The 21327-nt window shown below is 44.5% G+C and overlaps 1 protein-coding gene across 13 annotated transcripts in view; it reads right to left on the reverse strand.

The window, feature by feature from the left end:
* The window catches only part of myo18ab (myosin XVIIIA b), a 351310-nt gene that overhangs the window by 121758 nt on the left and 208225 nt on the right, over positions 1 to 21327 (reverse strand). For all 13 annotated transcript variants that reach the window (XM_072469598.1, XM_072469597.1, XM_072469599.1 and 10 more), the window contains 8 exons: positions 20348 to 20540; positions 19276 to 19362; positions 18622 to 18763; positions 18230 to 18389; positions 17827 to 18013; positions 13081 to 13321; positions 8386 to 8495; positions 5413 to 5478 (listed from right to left, as the gene is read on the reverse strand). In XM_072469598.1, the coding sequence (XP_072325699.1) occupies positions 5413 to 5478; positions 8386 to 8495; positions 13081 to 13321; positions 17827 to 18013; positions 18230 to 18389; positions 18622 to 18763; positions 19276 to 19362; positions 20348 to 20540 (1186 nt within the window). The remainder of the gene's footprint in view (positions 1 to 5412; positions 5479 to 8385; positions 8496 to 13080; positions 13322 to 17826; positions 18014 to 18229; positions 18390 to 18621; positions 18764 to 19275; positions 19363 to 20347; positions 20541 to 21327) is intronic.

Consider the following 21327-nt stretch of genomic DNA (forward strand, 5'->3'; position numbering starts at 1 on the left):
CTTTTGAATATATTTCAGTTTTGAATACTTTAAAAAAAAAAGGCAAATCCTTGCCTGTGTATTTTGCACCATTAAAAAAAAGCTTTTGCTCCAAGTAATTAAAACTGTAATTTTTTACTCATGCTCTCACCCTCCCCCACCCGAAAATGTCCAATTCATTGATCATGCTCATTCTTTCCTCTGACACATTGTAATATTTTAACAATTTGTGCGCTTTGGAATGAGCGATCACCAAAATGGAACTCGAGCAATTCCAGCTGCTTCAAGTTATAAGGTGGATTCTCCATTGCCTACCGCCGGTAGCGGGTTTCCCATCCGGCAGAGAATGGAGTATTGGCCAGAAAATGGGATCAGCGTCGGACGCTAATTCCATTCCGATGTTCAGGACCCCCCCGCCAGTGGCAGCAGTGAGCTTACGCCGACGGCAACATGAAAATCTGTGCTCTGCACCAATTTGCATCCGATTAACAGGCTGGAAGCCCGATTCACCAACTCCCACCCTCCACCCTCCACCCCCTCCCCATGATGCTCTAGGCCTCTCAACCACGAGTCCCAAGAGCATGATTTGGTTCAAGTATTTTCAAGCGTGGCCCTGACGCGGTAACCTCACGTTGGATCAAGGGGTTCAGTGCATGACGGAGGTGCCCCAACGTCCATAAGAAGGCCCCCTTCTCCAACCGATACCCCTCCAACAGAGACACCCTCCCACCAGACAGAAAGAACCCCAGACAAAAGAGACCCTCCCCAGAGAGAGACCCCCCCAGAGAGTGACTCCACAGAGTGACTCCACAGAGTGACTGCCCAGAGAGTGACTCCCCAGAGGGAGAGAGACCCCCCAAACAGAGAGAGACCCCCAAACAGAGAGAGACCCCCAAACAGAGAGAGACCCCCAAACAGAGAGAGACCCCCAAACAGAGAGAGACCCCCAAACAGAGAGAGACCCCCAAACAGAGAAAGATCCCTCAAATAGAGACCCCCAGAGAGACCCCCCAAAACAGAGCGAGACCCCCCAAAACAGAGAGAGACCCCCCAAAACAGAGAGAGATCCCCCAAAACAGAGAGAGACCCCCCAAAACAGAGAGAGACCCACAAAACAGAGAGAGACCCCCCCAAAACAGAGAGAGACCCCCCCAAAACAGAGAGAGACTCCCCAAACAGGGACATCCTGCCCCCAAAATAGCCTGCTGGTGGGAGCACTTGGTCTCCAGAACAAATGATCGGCCCTGTCTAGAAAACAAAACTGATCAGCTTGTTTCTTAATAAAAGGTCAAAGTCTTAAGCAGGAGAATCTTTACTGTGGGAAAATTACACATAAAATTGAGGGGAGATGTTTCAAGGAAACAAACAAATTGCTTACTAGTGGAAAGAGAGGATACAATGGCTGGGCTTGTGAAGAGAATGGAAAGTGCTAATGTTGCAGTCCATGTGGGAATTCATAACATTAGAAACAGTAACAAGCACCATGGAAGCAAAAAGACAATCAGATAATGAATGGAATGACTTACACAAAGGAAACAGCTGTAATTGACTGAAATTGAACAGTGGTGGTACTTAATTTGATTCAGTTTTTACAGAAAGACAAAAATATGATTATTGCTGTATTGATGCAAGGTTTAGAGGACACTGGAGATAAATATGCGAAATAAGTTGTATTGAACTTGATTTCGTGGATATCACCACATCCAGATGCTATGAATTCCAAAATATTAAGACATGCTCGAGAAGTTGTAACAAAGACAATAACCATATATTTTCCAAAAATATTCTTGCAATGGACTAGAGGATAACATTACTCCCCCCCCCCCTCATTACATCGATTATGTGGGATAAAATTGGTGAACACTTGAAAAGGCTGGAATAAATTAGGGGCAATCAATATGAATTTATAAAATACAAATTGCACTTAAATTTAATATTTTGACAAAATTGGTGCATAATGGATATGTAATAGATGTTATACACACCTTTTACCAGTGGCGGAGGAGATGGTGGGCAGCCTACCCACCCATAAAGTCAATTGAGACCATTAAGTGCCAAACAATGGCAGCTTAAGGGCCACTTCCCACCATCTCTGCAATTTATCCTGCATCCAGGAGCTGATGGTCAATCAATGTGCTAAACCAGTGGTCACTGCTAAAATTGCAGCATCCCCAGAGCAGGCCTGGAGTTAAGGTAAACCGGCTTGGGGATCACTGGGTCAATCAGGCAGGCCCTGGCAAGGGAAAGGGCAAGGAAGGCAGAGAAGGGGAGGTAAAAATGTGTCTGGCACCATCATGCAGGAAATGACGTAAATAGCAGAGGATGATACTTTGAAAGTGCAGGCTGATGAGATGGAAATGAAGGCAAGGGAAAGCCTACAGCAATTCTGCGAGGGAGAGGTTGGGGTTTGAGAAGTGCAGGAAATGGGTCAGACATGGTTGAGGGCCCTGTCAACCACAGTTGGAGGAAGCCTCAATTGAGGAAAAAGGAAGACATATCAGAAGTATTGTTGTGGAAGGTTAGATCATCAGAATAGATGAAACGGAGAAGCAGAAACTAGAAGAATGGAATGGACTCCTTACAGGAGGCAGGGTTTGGGGAAGTATAGTTGAGATACCTGTGGGCTTATACTGAATATTAGTAGGCAGTCTATCCCCAGAAATGGAGGCAGAGAAGTCAAAGAATGGAAAGGAAGTGTCAGAGATGGGCCATGTGAAGGTAAGAAATAGCTGGAAATTGGAAGCAAAATTGATTAAGTTTTCATGTTCCTGGCAAGAACAAGTTACAGCCGATCAATGTACCAGAAAAAGAGTTGGGGGAGGGGGCCCCGAGTAGAACTGGAACAAGGAATGCATCTCTAATATCTATTGCTACTACAGGCCTAATTCCACTTAATCAGTGGATTAACCTGCAGTATTAACCAACACCTTTCATGCCGGATTCAAAGTAATTTAAACTGCATCGACTTTTTTTTTTTTTTTTAAGAACAGCAAAATGACAAGGAGAATTTCATAATTTAAACTGTACTCAAACCTAATCTGACAAATTGACTTCAAATATTTTAATAGTAAAATCATCCAATACTACTCGTCAGATACAAAATTAAACCAAAATAAAAATCTTAATTGTGATCAAAATCAATGCATTAGCTGTACAGAAATGCAAGTATACATCAACTACAATTGGTGAAGATAAAAGTTACAAACACAGGAAATCATTTTTTTTTTAAATATGCAAATCAATGCCATCTAAATAGACAGGAAAAAGGACATTAAGGTTCCAGGAACGATGGGCGGGATTCTGTGATCCGGAGGTTAAGTATTGACGCCGTTGGAAATGCCGCCGCGTGTCTCGACGACGTCAACACGGCCTCAGGATCAGCAATTCTGGCCCCTACAGGGGGCCAGCACGGCACTGGAGCGATCGACACTGTTCCAGCTACTGATCCTGGCGTGAACTGGGCGGTGCGGGGTCCACGCATGCGCAATGGCACCTGCGCCAGCACGCACATGCGCAATGGCTCCCTTCTCCGCTCCGGCCCCGACACAACATGGCACAGGGCTACAGGGGCCGGCGCGGAAGGAATGAGGCCCCCAGCCAGAGAGGCCGGCCCGCCGATCGGTGGGCCCCGATCGCGGGCCAGGTCACATTGGAGCCCCCCCCCCCCCCCACCGGAGTCGGACCCCCCCCCCCCCCCCCCACCCCCCCCCAACCCCAGACCTTTCCACACCGAGGTCCCGCCGGCAGAGAGCAGGTGGGAACTGCGCCGGGGGGACATGGGTATTTTGCGACAGCCGCTCGGCCCATCCCACCCCGACCAACGACGCGGATTCTCCACTCTGTGGAGAATCACGTCCCGGCGTGCCACGATTCGCGCTGGTCGCTGGGATTCTCCGGCCCGGCCCCGGGCTGAGAGAATCCCGCTCGATGACTCAAAGATTGTTACTTACTTTCTGTACATCAATAGACCTGCTGGATATTTCCAATATTATCTATTTTTATTTCAACTATTAAAAGTATCCAATTATGCCACTGGTTTTGCTAACCATGAAATGTTCACCTTCAGCCAAATTCTCCCAAAAAATGACCATGGGCGCGTTTAATGGCCACAATGTGCCTTGATAAAAGCTGGGAGACACAGTTCCCGACCCGTTTGCAACACCTCGCGAAATCTAACGCACTCTCACGAGATGTTGGGATGTGAATCCCAGACACACTTTTTAAGCAAATGTCCATACTAAAACGTGACGGCTAGACTCACTTTAATGTGAAGATTCCGGAGTTACCGGAGGCATTGGGATCAGAAACCTCTACCAAGCATTGTTCGGTACTGGTCTCCAGAAACAGGGACCAGGTGGAATGGCACACGTGGAGGTCTCCCAGGGGGTTGATCCTTTGGGCCGGGTGGTACCCTGGCACTGCCAGCCTGGCATCCCCAACCAGGTAACCTGGCAACGCCAACTTGGTACTGTCAAGGTGCCCAGATGGCACTACCAGCTGGCAGGGGCACTGCCAGGGTGTCACACTGGCATTTTCTGCGCTGGCAATTGGACCAGGGATGCCCTGCGCGGTTGCAGGAGGTGCGGGGGCCTATGTGTTGGGACTCGGAGCGGTCGTGGGTCATGGGTCGATTCAGGGGCCACGGAGATCAAGATGCGATTTAAAAATGGTGTCCCGATTTCTCGCGGAGCTCCTCAAGTGCACTAAACAGGGCTATGTTTTGGCATGATTCCCATCGCAATTCACCCACTGTTCAGTCATTTTTTGGGAGTTTACATAGATTCTCATTGAATTCTACCACACTTGGAATTCTGGAGTGGGGAACTAAAGCTGCCAGCAAGACTGGTTCCTCAGAGTTCGGGTGCCCTTTTTAAAGGTGCCCAGATCTTAAAGTTAAGTTGACGGACCCCCACAACCCACCAATGGACATGGTGAGCCCCCACAGACATGCGCACCCCTTGACCCCGGATCGTCAGCTTCCCCCACCCCTCAATATGAACATACCCCACGATGGGATTGTCAGGGTCCCACCCCACACTCTGCCTTTCACGCCTATTTCAGCCATCCCCTCCCTCTTTCACAACCTCCCTCCCCTCTTTCAGGTGCCCCCCCCACCACTCTTTCAGAAGCCCCTTCCCCTGCGTGATCATCACATCTGGTTTCCGTTTTTGGAAACCAGTAGCTCATGCTGCACCAGTGGGGCTGGTGAATCCCGGAAGCTGGGAGACTCCAGTCTCAAATGGAGTTGAGCATATTTAAATGAGTTAAAAGAATCATGTAAATATGCCAGTCTGGATCACGCCCTCACGATTGGGTCAGGTGCCGCTGCTATTATGGTTCCCTGTTCCTTTGAGCCAAAATGGTGTAATAAAGATTTGTAACAATTTATCCCGCTTATCTGCTCAAACAACACATTTTTAAAATATAATTTACCCGACTAAGGCCAATGTGGTAACTGCTCTTCTCTAAATCCAGTGACTCCAGAAGTTCCTCTACTGCCTAAAAGTGAAAAAGAAACATATTGTGAATATCAAGTGTGGATTAAATAGTAAAAAAAAAACAAATGTATCCTTTTTATGTAGTGTATATTCTCCAAAAGGTTAGAACGTCCAGGTCAGAATCTTACTCTTAAGGATACGATGAATTAAAAATAGTTTGTAAAAATTATCTTAGTTATTCAAGAAATTTTGCCCGCTTGTGCTGAAGTCATGCATTGTGGCCAAAAAATGTGGTTGTGTAGTCCTCCAAAAGTTTGAATTTGGAGATGCATTGAGTACAGATTATTCTGCCTCTGATTCTCTGTCTGCATTCCCACTCGTCAGCAGAGCCAGCCATAAATATGACTTTCAGCCTATGTTGATTACATTTAGTTTCAAAAACATGGTTCACTTCTGTTATTGAAACAAATAAATAAGTTTTGACAAGTTAAGAATATATTAACACAAATTATAATTTGATTCTATCCTAAAATATTCTTTAACAACTAGCAATTTAATACAACAGTGGCAAGACTATCATTCTCTTTGGATACAGAGTACACTGTAATATTTATATTTTATATTTCTATTTTTAAAGTTTCATCTAATTTTATTGAATTTTATTGTTACACCTCTGCAACAATAGTAAGAACCAATACATCAAAACTGGTTTCAGTAAGAAAAATTATAGTACTGCTAAATAATCACTTTAAATAGTTTATGGACAAACACATATTTCAAAAGAAGCTGATAGGCAACTCTCCATTACTTTTAAACATAAAACAGTTAAAATTGAGCTTACTGTTGAAACATTTCAACTGTAACGTCTCCAGGTGAAAAAGACAAGTGCAGTAGCTCGAATCAATAGAATGCCTGAAAGTCCTCCTTGCAACACTTAAGTTTGCCTCTCATAAGCTGTTTGTGATCATTTTACAATGCTATACTTTTAAACTGAGGGTCCAAACACTGCATACTAAGAGATTTTTGTGTTCATTCGTTGCCACAGTGATGAGTTCACTACACAATATGTACTGCCTTATTTGGAGGCTACATAAAAGGTATCATTTTTCACTGGTATTGTGTGCCTGCAGTTTCAAAAACAATCTTCCAGTTAGCATTTCAATATTGCGCCATATGAATGGGGTGTTGGTCAACATCTACAACTTCATCATTTAATTATTCTAACAATTACTTTTATTTTTAAGAAAGTGGCAAGACACTCAACATCTGATCACTCCAATGTCAACATTACACTGTGATTTAATTCTCTAATGCTACGTAAATATAGTTTAAAAAGGCCAGCCAGTCGCAACTGCGAATAAAGTTTTCCAGTCTTTAACCAGAAACAAAAGTGACAAAAATATGGGTGTTCCCCCCCCCCTCAGGTCATGTAATGCAATTACATGTACGCCTGTGACAATAATAAAAATCAGCATTTATAGTTTCTGCCTCAGCAATCCTCTCCATTTTGGATCAGGAGGAGGCAAACTAAACGTGCTTCTCCAAGAAACCCATGTGTCTGAAGGCAAACTGCCAACATACATGACTCAACATTTAACTTGGAACAAGAAATACTAAGGAGACTTAGGTCAGTTGTTTGTAGTAGCTTGACTTCAAAGACTGTGAAGCAAGAGAATCACATCAGTCCACGCAGAAGGAATGATTTTGCTTTAGGTTAGGGATTCCCAAACTGGGATCCGAAAAGAGCCAGGGTCATGGGGACCTGAGAAGAGCCGAGGCAGGGGGCACCCAAGAGGACCGGGGAGAGGTGGGGGGGGGGGGGGGGGGGGGGTACAATAGGCAGGGGTAAGTCAGCAATCATAGAAACCCAACAGTGCAGAAAGAGGCCATTCGGCCCATCGAGTCTGCACCGTTCCTTCGAACGAACACTTTACCCATACCCACTCACTCGTCCACCCCGCCCTATCCCCGTATCCCACCGGCACATCACTGGACACTAAGCGGCAATTTATCATAGCCAATCAACCTAACCTGTCCATCTTAGGACTGTGGGAGGGAACCGGAGCAACTGGACGAAATCCACGCAGACATGGGGAGAACAGGCAAATGCCACACTGACAGTGACCTAAGGCCAGAATTGAACCCAGGTCACTGGTGCTGGGAGGCAGCAGTGCTAACCATTGTGCTACCATGCCACCTCAGGTACTCACATTAAAAACAACAAAAAGACTCGGAAGTATTTGTTGAAAACCAGAACTTTTTTATTATAATAATTGTATTCATATAAGACATTGAAGCATCTTTTAAGTTTATTTTTACGTTTGTACCTATTGCACAATAATAACCACATTTTGTGGTTTAATTCTCCAATAATATAAGAATATTTCTCACTGGTTCCTTCTCGAGAGGTCAAAAGTGTTCTGCAGGTTAGGAATTCCTCTTCAAGACCATTAATTCATTTGTTATCTTAGAAATGTTTACACTACTATTGCGAAATCTGTTTCGGTGTAATTTTGCTATGTGTAAATAGAATAAACATTACTTGCTTGGGATAATCTATGGAGCTCTGTAACATTTTTTTGCATATCAAAATCACAGAAACTAGTACTTTGCGCATTCAAATAATAGTATTTGAAGGCTAGAAAATATTATGGTACAATTAATTATTTTGGAAGAACATTTTAATACTTGTATGAGACGTCTGCTAACCAACATTTTGCTTCAACAGTTATTTTCTTGACTAATTAGTGAGAGCTTGGCCATAATCCTTGTTAACAGTGCTTTGTGATGGATGGACCCAGTCCTTTTTACACATTTTCAATTAATATTTCCATTAAATTTTGTATCACTCAACAGTACATACCTTACATAAAAATGGGAAGGTTAAAATTAATAGGATAGAATATGCCTAGTCAGAAAACCAACGCTCAATTTTGATTAATTAAAATATCTTGTCAGAGTTACTCACCCGTTTTTCATCCTTAACAATGTAGTTACGTCCATGTTTTTTTGTTAGATGTGGTGCAAGAACGTCAAAACGATTTCGGAACTCCGAAAACACCATATGATCTGGATAACCTGCAGATTGCAACAAAAAGGGCACTGCTTACTTTTTGTTTTAATTTACTCACTCCAGATCATCAAATAGACATGAAACCTTTTATTATATGGTTTATAGGATCACAGAATGCTTATAGCAGAGGGTCATTCAGCCTGTCATTCCCATGCTGACTTCCGAAGGGCAACTCAGTTAGTCACACTCACCCATTTTTTTCCCTGTAGCCCTGCAAATCATTTATCTTCAGATAACCATCCGGTTCTTTTGCAAACCATAATTCAATCTGCCCTACCCCACGGTCAGGCAGTGCATTCGAGATCCTAGCCACTTGCTGCTTTCTTCATATTGCCTCTGGTGCTTTTGCCAATCACCTTAAATCGATAATCATGGTTCTTGACCTTTCTGCCAGCAGGAACAGTTTCTCCCTATCTACTCTGTCTAGTTCCCTCTTGATTTTGCGCATCTTTATTGAATCTCCTTTCAATTTCCTCTTCGCCAAAGAAACAAACTCTGTCTTTGCCAATCTATCCATGCAACTGAAATCTCTCATCATAGAATTTACAGTGCAGAAGGAGGCCATTCGGCCCATTGAATCTGCACCGGTCCTTGGATAGAACACCCTACCCAAGCCCACACCTCCATTCCACCTCCATAACCCCACCCCCACCCCACCTTTTTGGACACATAAGGGAAATTTAGCACAGCCAATCCACCTAACCTGCACATCTTTGGACTGTGGGAGGAAACCGGAGCACCCGGAGGAAACCCACGCAGACACGGGGAGAACATACAGACTCCACACAGACAGTAGCCCAAGCCAGGAATTGAACCTGGGACCCTGGAGCTGTGAAGCAACGGTGCTAACCACTGTGCTAGTGTGCTGCTAGTCTGTGCTTTTTTTATGGTTAGCCTGTATTTTGTATTGGTCTCTCTTTTTTTAATAATCTTTATTGTCACAAGTAGGCTTACATTAACACTGCAATGAAGTTACTGTGAAAAGGCCCTAGTCCCCACACACCAGTGCCTGTTCAGGTACACAGAGGGAGAATTCAGAATGTCCAGTTCACCTAACAGCAAGTCTTTTGGGACTTGTGGGAGGAAACCTGAGTACCCGGAGGAAACCCACGCAGACAGAGGGAGAACGTTTAGACTTCGTACAGACAGTGACCCAAGCTGGGAATCAAACCTAGGACCCTGGTACTGTGAAGCAACAGTGTTACCCATTGTGCTACTGTCTTGTGTAATGGAACTGTTTTTAAGATTGAACTGTGCCCCCTCGTGGGAGGGGTGTTTTCTCTCTCTCTCTCTCTGTTGGGCGCCTTTCCACTGATGTGGGGCAACCGTTTGGGCGGTGGGGGGCAGAGGTTGTGGAGGGGGAGGTGGCTGTATGCTGGCTTTGAAGCTGGTGGTTTTGTTTATTGGAACTGTTTTTTTGGGGGTTCAATTGTGTACTTTCTTGGGAGGGGAGGGGTGTTCTCTCTCTCCTGGCATGCCCTGCATCGCCATGTCCTTTTCCAGTGGTCTGCGCTGCTCGTTTAGGCGCCTTTCCATCGATGTGGGGCTACCGTTGCAGGGGAGGGGGTTACGTGTGCTGGCTTGAAAGCTGGTGGTTTTGTCTTCTTGTTGATCATTCATTGGTTTCTGTTTTTCGTGCATTGTGGATATTTTTAGTTTTTTGCTGATTGTTTTGTATTCAGCTGTGTTCTTTTGTATTATGGAGTTGTTAATAAATTAAAATATCTGCACTTGCTGATACATTGACAGCAGAGGGATTTTTTCTCAAATCATTTTTATCGGCCTACGAGACAAGTGGGATAATTGATTTCAGGATGCATTGATTGTGCATCAGTCAATACACCAAACAAATCGTTGCCACCTTCAGCTGACCTAGAGGCAGCTTGCAACACTCCACAGCCACAAGTGGTTGAAGTTTCCTGCAACCAACCGGAGGAAACCTACGCAAACACGGGGAGAACGAGTAGACTCCGTACAGACAATGACCCAAGCCGGGAATTGAACCTGGGACACTGGAGCTGTGAAGTAACTGTGCTAACCACTGTGCTACCCCGAACCATTCTCTCAAATATTATCTGAACTCTCTCAAATGCATTCACATCCATCCTAAAGTGTGCCTACCGAATGGCGCACCATACTGTAGTTGAGGCTGAACCAATGTTTTATAAAGTTTCACCATCATTTCCTTTTATTCTGCGCCTCTATTTATAAGGTCCAAGGCCTTGTACACTTATTAATCTTTATCTCAACTTGCTCTTCCACCTTCAATGGTTTGTGCACAAATACTCCACAAGGTCCCTCCATCCCTACACCTCCTTTAAAGTGGTAATCTTTATTTTACCCACTCTTCCTAGCAAGACATATCACTTCACAATTCTCTGTACTAAATTTCATCTGGCATTTGTCTGTCCATTCCACCAGCCATTCTATGCCCTCGTGATGTCTATCACATTCCTCAGAGTTCATAATGCTTCCAAGTTTTGTGTCATCTGCAAATTCTGAGCTGGTTCCCTGCACACACAAGTCTAGGTCATTGATACAGATCAAGAAAACCAGTGGTCCTAACACCAACTCCTGAGGGATCCCACTCTATACCTCCCTTAAGTCCAAAATCAAGCGTTCTCCACTATTCTGTTCCCTGCCACTCAGCCAACATTACATCCATGCTGCTACTGTCTCTTTCATTCCATGGACTTTAACTTTACTGACAAGCCTATTACGTGGCACTTCACCAAACACCTTTTGACGGTCCATGCAAGCTGTGTCAACCACATTAACCTCATCAATCCTCTCTTACCGCATCAAAAATCTCAATCGAAATAGTTGATCATGAATTTTCCTTAACAAATCAGTGCTGGCTTTCCTTAATTCATCCATATTTATCTAAGTGATTGTGACCATTTATGTGGATTATTGTTTCCAAAAACCTTCCTCTCAGGAGGTTAAACTGATTGGCCTGGATTTTCAGACTCCATCCTTGCACTCTTTTCTGAATTTCTCTCCAATTACAGAGAAAATAATTACTTAGAAACTTTGTGACCAAAGCAGCATCAGATAACTTTATTGGGAAGGCTTTCACCATTTCCCAGCATCTCACTATGTAGCTGTAGAAACATTATATAATATGCATCCACTGTCTGTTCTCGATCCTCAAACACTGAGGAACTGTATCTCAATCTTACTGCAAAGAGCTTATTCTCCTCCGATAGAAAAAAACTTTACAATCCCGATAATGAATAAAGCAATTAGACTTAAAATGATCATTAACATTAAATATTTATTGACGATAAAAGGAAATGCGATTAAGACAAAAAAGTCCTTCCTAGTCAACAGCTATCAAATGTTTTCAACATATAAAACATTCAAATACCAAAAAGCTTCATGAATAATTATGAATCAACATCTTAAAATTATAGTTACACATGCAAGGAGTTCTCAAAACTAAAATAAGCAGCTGGGAGCAGTTTTGAAACGTTATACTGTGTTATTTAAATGGGTATAGAAGAAAATGGGCAGAGTTTTAATAGTGAAAGCTGGTATAGTTGGGATTGGGTCAGATGTAAAATTAAAATATCTGAAACCTGACCCTAACCCACCCGCATCCATATTCAACAGAGGCAAGTAGCCAGTTTAAAATATTTTAATAAAACTAGTAAGCAATGATTTAACATGTTTGCAAATTTTAGTGGGTGGCCAGGCTGCACAGGACCAGGGAAATCCAACAACTGAAGGGAAGTGAGACAGTTTTGAATAGACAGTAGTCTCTTTACAGCATTGCTTATGTCATACAACTGGCCCCAGGGGAGAATAGGGATCTCTTCCCCACCCTCCATTGCCACCTTGTGTGTGGACAGTATGCCTGGCAACCACACCGTCAAGAAGTCAACTGGCTCCACACCGACCAGCCTAGCAGTAATAAAGTGCTGTGGGGCTCATTAACGAGGGCGGAGTCGGACATCCACACCTCATCGGGGTGAAAATCCGGTCCTCTGGAGGTGCTGGAAAATCGGATTGGCCTGCAACTCCATCAGGAAGGCATCAGTGGCAGCTGCCGGGACTATAGCTGAAGAGAGAAGCCCAAGGCCTTGTTTGGGAGGGAGTGGGTCTGGAAGGGTGGGTGGCTGTGATTGGTAAAGGGCAACCCAAGAAGAGACCCCCCCCAATTCCTTCCTGCCCTTTCACCAGTTGAGGTTAAAAACCAGGCTTCCTGATTCTTCGCCCCCCCCCCCCCCCCCCCCCGCCCGCCCGCCCATGCCAAACGTGTTATGGCGTGGGCAGTGTAATGTATTATTTGGGTAAATAGGTTTGATAACAAGCTATCAATCCTTAGTTGGTTATTGTAATATGGCAGGTGGACTGTCAATTTCAGCACCCTCCCATCCCCCGGTATTATGGGGATGAGGTTAGGGGTGGTGGAATGGACCATCCCATTTTACAATTTCTCCCACCTGGCGGGAGACACCCCTCTAGGGGCACATAAAATTCAATCTTAGATCTTTTAATGGCTTTTCCTATGTTTAGAAAACCAAAAAAAGGCATTATTCAGATCGTGAAAACTCATCCATAAACTTGAAATTTAACAGAATCTACCTTGTCTATATATTCTAAGGGCATCAAGAAGTTTGCAGCCCCTAATCTGGGCTCGAAGCAGTGGTACATCCAGCTGCATCAGACCTGCTTCAAAGTTTTCTGCCTGGGCATCAGCTTCTGTGATTCCAGACTTGAAAGAAGGAGTTGGGGACACCTTTGTTTCAGTAAAGGCATCAGATTTTGGCAGCAAACAGTGGATAAAATGAATTTTGGACTTCTTGATTATGTCTATGAGAGCATCCTGTGAAGAAAAAACGGAATTCAGGTATCATAGTTTATACATTCTTTCTATAAAAGTTGCAATTTTTTAAAAAAGGCATTTTTTGTACTTTTCTTGCATGTTATTTAAACATTCTTGCATGTTAGAATGTGTGTAGAGGAGAAATTTAGAATCCTTAATTTGAGGTAAAATTACTGAGCATTTGGAAATGGATAAGTTGATTAATACAGCCAGCACCATGACAAACTTAAGGGCTGGTTTGAAGAATTCCAGCTTTAACAAGAACACGGCTGTAGCGTTAATATTTTAAATATTACTGCAAGCCTTGGGCTGGATTCTCCCAAAATGGGGAGCATGGCTATAGCATTAACATTTTAAACATTACTGAAAGCCTTGGGTTGGATTCCCCCAAAATGGGGCTATGTCCCCATGCCGGCGTAAAAACGCTGACATTGCACTCCGGAGTTTCCTCAAAAAAAAATCATCGATTCACTTACCTTCAGGGGGCTAGCAGGGACCCGGAGTAATTCACACAGCATTAGCTGCGGATTCAGGCCCCCGCACTTCCGGTTTAGAGTCCACGCATACGCACGGCGACGGCCTGCAGCGGCTGCGCCGAGCGCCATGGTGGACTCGGACTGCGGAGGCAGCGCCGAAATGTAGGCCCCCCCCCCCCCCCCCGATCGGCCGTACGCCCTTGGACCGGACTGGCCCGATCTGTGCCCCGCTGCCCGTGCCCTGGCCGCCCTTAAGGCCCGCCACCATGTGCCCGATCCCCCCGCCCCCCCCACCAGGGTGGCCGCGGTTCCCGATCGGCAATAGGTGGTTACTCGGGAACTCGGCCGGCTGGGCCCCCCAGCTGCGCGGAGTAAATCGCGGAATCGCCGATTCGCGGGTGCCGGAGAATCGTCTGAGTGGCCTCGGGTCCGAGTTCTACGCCAAAGTTGATTCTCCGCCCCCGCGCCAAACGCAATTTTGGCACGGGGCTGCGGAGAATCCACACCCTTATCTTACATACTGATCAGGAGTCAAATTAAAAATGGCCAGTCAAAAATTTACAAGTCCATCAAAGGGTAAAGCTAGCAGGGATCATGTGATTGGAGTGCAGGAGCGGCTGAGTTTTCACGTGCTTTAGCTCTATTCGTCTTTTAATCCTTTATTTTATCCTATTACACATTCCATAATCATCTTTTTGGGGGATATATGTCATGTGCAATGTCCCTGGATGATCCTGGTCAGAGGTTGGTGGTGAAGCGCAGAGTTGTATCAGAGAGAATCCTTGTTTGATTGGAATGGTCGGAGATGGCTCGAGTGCAGCTCAGTTTGTAGTGGCAGTTTTGCTGGTGAGCAGGCCTACTCTCGGCGGTGCTTTATGCATCGAGATGATGACTGCCATTGTGAATGATGTTATGGATGATGATCTCGGTTCGTGGTGCGGGTTTGTGGTACTCACATTGATGAGGTTCAAATGAGCTCATTTCCCCCTACCCAATATCCTTAAGAAAAGCCAAACACAAAAGAATCCAAGTGATTCCTCTCCAGGATACATGATGTGCACAGACCATCGAAGGAGACAAGTACGGATTCACAAAGTTCAAGAAGACCAAGATACAACGGAAAGTTGTATTCCAAGACCCCCAGCACATGTCATTGTATCCGGTCTCAGAGGTCTGGGGTCAGGTGGAGGCCCCGACCATTGGTCTTATGCTGTCCTGTCCGCGATGTTTATCATGAAGAGTTGAGAGGTGGCTGGCCATAACGAGCCATCCACCCCTCCCAGCTGGGGCCTGGGTTTCTGGCCACCTGGGCAATTGCACAGCGAAGGTGAAGACATTTTCCTCGTTGGAACTTTTGAAAGATCTTGTGTTGTTCGCCGATCCTGTCACACCCTTTGCCTTTCCAAGTGACATAGATGGTGTTATTATCCTGCAGTTCATCAATAATTCTGGACTTTATTCCCTTGTGATTACACTGCTAATTTCACATTGTTATCTTTTCTCCAGTCAAGGGTGCATAATGTTTAAACACAAGAGTGGAGGTCTGCTTTAGCAAAAACCATATTGAATTGGAAAAGTGATATGAGGTTTGTGCAGTCTTATCCTTTTTTATGTGCTGTAATCCTTGCATCCATGAGAAGGGGGTTTATTTTAGACACAGCTCATCTCGCTTATAGGGAAGCTGAATGGAACCACGGCATAGTGATGGGTGGATAGTTGGTGTGATCGTGTGCGGTAGGGTTAAATTAGTCCTCATTTGAATTGAGAACAGTCTCCAGTTAAGAGTTAATTGTATCGAGTTTTCAATTTTTTGATGTTGCTTTGAACTTTGTGAATCCGTACTGGTCTCCTTCGATGGTCTGTGCACATCATGTATCCTGGAGAGGAATCCCTCTGATTCTTTTTTGTGGTTGGCTTTTTTTTAAGGCTATAGGGTAGGGGGAAATGAGTGGTGGCGCATGCCTGGCTGTGGTCGGTTTATCCCTGTTTGATTTGTTGGAGTGAGAGTCTATATGCTATGTCTTTGCGTTGACGGAGCCCTTCTTTGTTTTGGAGTAGGCTTGATGGGGGAGCTAGTGCCCTCCTCCGAGTGGTCTTATATATTGATCTCATGAATGTCCTCCTCGTTGTGGTTCGGCCTTCCATGGAAGAAGTTTATTTCCCTCTGTTGAGGCAGCACTGCCCTGTCCCCTAATATCCTTGTGGCAAGGACATACAGTGCTAGTCTGTTTATAATGTGCTTGGGTTTACTCCAATGTTCCTCCCTTGGTGGGGGGGTGGTGGTTTCTTCTTTTCATCGGGGTGAGCAATGTGCTGTTATAAGCCCCGCTTTGGTCAGTGGGATGGTGCGCTGGCCTGGATGGGGTTAGTGAGGTGCAGGGCCAGCTTGGTGGTGGGTCCTGACATGTGCTGAGGGTCTTGGGAATACAACTTTCCGTTGTATCTTGGTCTTTTTGAACTTTGTGAATCCGTACTTGTCTCCTTCGATGGTCTGTGCACATCCTGTATCCTGGAGAGGAATCCCTCGGATTCTTTTTTGTGTTTGGCTTTTCTTAAGGCTATTGGGTAGGGGGAAATGAGTGGTGGTGCATGCCTGGCTGTGGTCTTTAGCTCCTGATAGCCCTCCCTTTTTTCTCTTGTTTTGTTTAATGTGTTGGGAAGTGCTCACTACACGGACCATAATCCAAATTTATAGTTGCTGGTCCTTTCTGTAGAAATATGTGGAATAATGATTGTTCTGTCCTGTTCCTGAGTTTGGGATTATGTGGGATTTGTAAAGCACCCTTCTAGAACTGGGCTTCTTGCGTATTTTCTATGCATTTTTCTATTTTTGTTATAGTGGGGTTTAAGAATTTGTGATTGGCTCATGCAGGGGTACATACGAGTCTGATATCTGGATGGAGGAGGGTTACAGCATGTCATTGGTGCCTCTGGTGTTGCTGGAGTTGAGGGAGATTGTTCTAGTGCATGCCTGAACATGGCTTGAAAACTTTATCCTGAATTCTCATGGTTGTTGCGAGCAATCACCGCAAGGGAAGGTGTGCACAATTTGACCATGTTTTTGTGGCTTTATCCTTCTCTCCCTTATTCTCTGGTGGTCTGTACAGAGGCATCAAAGTGAGTTGAATGATTGTACTGAGCCAATTATATTGCTGCTCTCCTGTTCCCCTCTGTATCCATTTATGTTAGTGGGTAGCATGGTAGCACAGTGGTTAGCACCATGGCTTCACAGCGCCAGGGTCCCAGGTCCGATTCCTGGCATGGGTCACCGTCTGTGCGGAGTCTGCACGTTCTCCCTGACTCTGCGTGGGTTTCCTCCAGGTGCTCCGGTTCCCTCCCACAAGTTCTGAAAGACCTGCTTTTAGGTAATTTGACATTCTGAATTCTCCCTCTGCATACCCGAACAGGTGCCGGAATGTGGCGACTAGGGGCTTTTCCCATTAACTTCATTGCCGTGTTAATGTAAGCCTAATTGTGACAATAAAGATTATTTTAAAAATGTTGAGACTTTTATTTTGTGCTGAGCTGTACCATTCTTGTGGTTTTGTTGCGTTATTTGTTAAAATGAAAAACTTCAATGAAAATGTTTAAAAAAAAACTAAAGTAAGATTTGTTGAAATATTAGCACTAGCAATAGATAAAGGATTATTGTACAGTTTTAGATTAATAAAATTATTTTCTATTGTATTTAAAAGGGCGTTGCTTCTAAATAGAATCTACTCTAGTTAGAATTATAATTTACTGAAGGTTAATTTTTAAAGAATCTCGAATACTTTTAAAAGTCAAAAAATATTAAACCTATTTACACATCTGATTTTTAGGCTTATGGTGTTGGTTTATGAAGCAATTCAAATTACTATTGCCGTGATTAAAAATTACGACAAGCAATAACTGAATGAATAAATCATCCTTTATACAACCATTACAACTGTTAAATGTGGAACATTTTTTTCCAGGAAAACATGCATCCAACGTAATCTTAAATAGAATGATACCTAAATGGTAAACCTGGTTTATTGATTTACTCACCACTTGGAGCTTAATCTGAATGCAAGACGATTTCTTCTTCACAGCAGCTACACCGGTGGTGAAAGTCTTTCTCATGCTTGTGGCTCTTCTTAAGGTAAGCTGGGATCCTCCCTCCAGGCCAGCAATTGATCCAGACAATACTGTGACTGTTCCAGCTCTGCCCATAAACAGATTGCTAATGATTTTCCTGGAAAACAAATTGCAATTGTACTATAATTGCATAATACAAAAAAGGCAGAAGAATACATAACAATTCCAGAGCTGAACCTGAACCACCACCTACACAAAAATATTTTTTTTCTTTCACAAAAACTACATTTCACAAAAACTACATATTGGATCGATATTACTTGCATGTTACAAATACTGTCACAAACACTTGGTAAAAACGGCTTCCCCTTACTTGTGTGAATCCTGCAGTAGGACAGCTGCATTTTGGGAGGCAGGGTTCTGTTTTGCATGATTCAGCCAGCCAGTTGTGTCATACTCGACCCAATTGGTATTGTAACAATGTCCTAGGATGAAATGATGTGGTTTATTGCTTTCCAGCAATGGGCTCTGGCCTGTAAAGCAAGGCAAAAAATTCAGGTAAGGTTTTAGCAGTTTTTTGTACTTCTGCTCAGCAAACAATTAAAACTAGTTACCTAGATAGCAAAGTGTTATGAACATATCTTGATGAACTTTTCCGAAGAAAAGAAATTGCACTGGATTGCATACTGATCTGACTTTTACAAGCATGCATTCAGAAACCTATTTGTTCTTTAGAGTTTAATTATTTTGTTTCTGGTACTTCACCATGCTTATCACCATCTTTTCGACCATAGTATGTAAACAGCCGTTCTAAAAGTGTATCTTCACTTCCATCAGGCTGTAGTGCTTCTTCATCCAGCAGCCAAAGCAGTCCTCTTGCTTCATCTGTTCGAGCCAAAGTTCGAACCTATCAGGAGAAATGTAAAGTAATTCAGTCCTTCTGAAATGTGCTCTCTTGCTTAGCTTTGTGAGCCATACAAGCTTTTCATTCCTTTAATAATGTTGCTGCAGAGACACTCAATTCTGGATGAAAAAAAGCAATCTCTGGCTCATTAGGAGTAATGATGAGTGAAAAGTACATTTTAATGCGTCATAGATGTGTATACACAAACACCAGTACCCTGCATTCAAAAAAAAACATCATATTAATGGTAATACTAATAGCATATGACTTTTTAAAAGTCCTGATAGCATCATACTTAATGGCTGCTATTGATCAATTATTTAACCACACTATTTAAGACACGCTTCAATAAGTGAATTTAAGTGTACTTTCCATTATTACGAAGCCAGGCTGGCTTCTGTAAAAGCTCTTTGTGCTCATCAGGGAAATGTTGATAAACCTCCTATATCTGGTGTTAAATAGCGTGACAAATATATATATACTTATATTTTAAATTATCATGCACAGCTTCTTACCAGTGCCTGATGAGAGGCTTGATCTATAGCAGCTACAGAAAAAGAAGGACTGGATTCCACATCATCTAATTCAACCTCTATATTTTCCTAGAGAGGATAGAGGACATATTAGTAGGCTTAACTCTGACAGTTACAACTTTAGACAACCATCAGTCGACAGGTATAGATTTATTGTACAGTAAGATATGAAGAATAAAGTAATTGTGTTCAAAGTTCTAATCTATTAACATTTTGGACATTACAGAGGTTACCAATATCATTTCAACTCAAAAGAAATGCTCGGGTGTACTTGATTATCTAAACATAAGGGGCGGGATTCTCCGACCCCCAGCCGGGTCGGAGAATCGCCAGGGAGTGGCGTTTTGACGGGGTGGGAATCGCGGTGCGCCGGTCGGTGCGCCACCCCCACCCCCGGCGATTCTCCGGCCCGTGATGGGCTGAGTGCTGCCCGTTTTCGGCAGGTCCCGAGGGCGTAAATCACAACAGGTCCTTCCCGGCGGGACCGGGCTCCACGGGCAGCCTGCAGAGTCCTCGGGTTGAGGTGCGGGGGGATCTGGTCCAGGGGGGTGCCCCCATGGTGGCCTGGCCTGTGATCAGGACCCACCGATCCGCGGGCGGGCCTGTGCCGTGAGGGCATTCTTTCCCTCCGCACCGGCCGCTGTCAACCTCCGCCATGGCCGGTGTGGAGAAGAACCTCCCTGCGCATGCGCTGGGATGACGCCAGCACATGCTGGCGCTCCCAAGTATGCGCCAACTCGCGCCGGCCAGCGGAGGCCCTTCGCCGCCGGTTGGTGTGGCGCCAAGTCCTTCCCTCACCGGCTGGCGCGGCGCCAAACACTCCGGCGCCGGCCTAGCCCCTGAAGGTGCAGGGCGGGCCAACGCTGGAGTGGTTCACGCCACTCCTCGGCGCCGGAGTGGCCCGCCCGGCCGGTTCACGGAGAATCCCGCCCAAGAACTTTGTATGTAAATCCAGCAATATTATTTAAAGTGTACAGTTCATTATTTATTGACCACAGCCCATTATAACAGTTAGTTGTGCTTAATTTTATGGTTTTTGAGGCAAACAGAATACCTCCTTGTATCGATCAAGCTCTTTCAAAAATGTTCGCTCATAGAAGAGCATCTGTAGACGTTCCTGTGCATAATTGTGGCAGAGTTCTTCATAAGTTGCAGCTCTGTCGTGTGATGTGTTCTTTGGATTCTGAAATCCAGGGGTGTCCACTATCATTATTGAACAGAGTGAATTCTGATTCGATTTAAGCGCCCTAGTATGCATGAAAAGTATTGTCAGGAACACCAAATCTTGTTAATGTTATATTGTATATTTCTTTACTTTACATACTTTTAATAACTTTAGTCTTGGACAACAGAAACATTGCATATAGATTTTTTCAGCTGTTTGGTGAGAAATTCTTAATTATGACATGCTTCCATGCATATCAAACACATATTGATGAAAAGACTTCTACGCTGAAAAAAATCCTACAGTGGCTTGCATAACAAACAAATCTGTAGTAATCTGAACTGATCGCATATGTCACTGCATTTGCATCAGGAAAGCTTTGTTTATTTCAAAGGATGTCACTAATTAAACATTTGGCTACGGTTCTCAATTTTACATTTACAAGTTGCAAATGTATTGAGCCTTTAAACTTAGTAAGACATTCCAAGGTGCTTTATATAGGTGTATGCAGAAAAATAAATGAATGCTGAACTAAAAGTTGCTATTGGAGGGGTGGCCAAAGTTCTGCTCAAAGAGTTGCGTTTTAAGGAAGATCTTGGGCGGGTTTCTCCAACCCCTCGCCGGGTCGGAGAATCCCCGGGGGGGCAGCGCGAATCCCGCCCCACCACCGGCTGCCGTATTCTCCGGTGCCGTTTTTTGGGCGGGATTCCCGCCAATGCCGGTCGGGGGCCATTGACAGCCCCCCCCCCGCAATTCTCTAGGCCCTGATGGGCCGAGCGGCCATTGACAGCGGCCACCCCTCCCCCCCCCCCCCCGCAATTCTCCAGGCCCCGATGGGCCGAGCGGCCATCCATTTTTGGCCAGTCCTG

Source organism: Scyliorhinus torazame, chromosome 12, assembly GCF_047496885.1.
Source record: "Scyliorhinus torazame isolate Kashiwa2021f chromosome 12, sScyTor2.1, whole genome shotgun sequence".
NCBI lineage: Eukaryota > Metazoa > Chordata > Chondrichthyes > Carcharhiniformes > Scyliorhinidae > Scyliorhinus > Scyliorhinus torazame.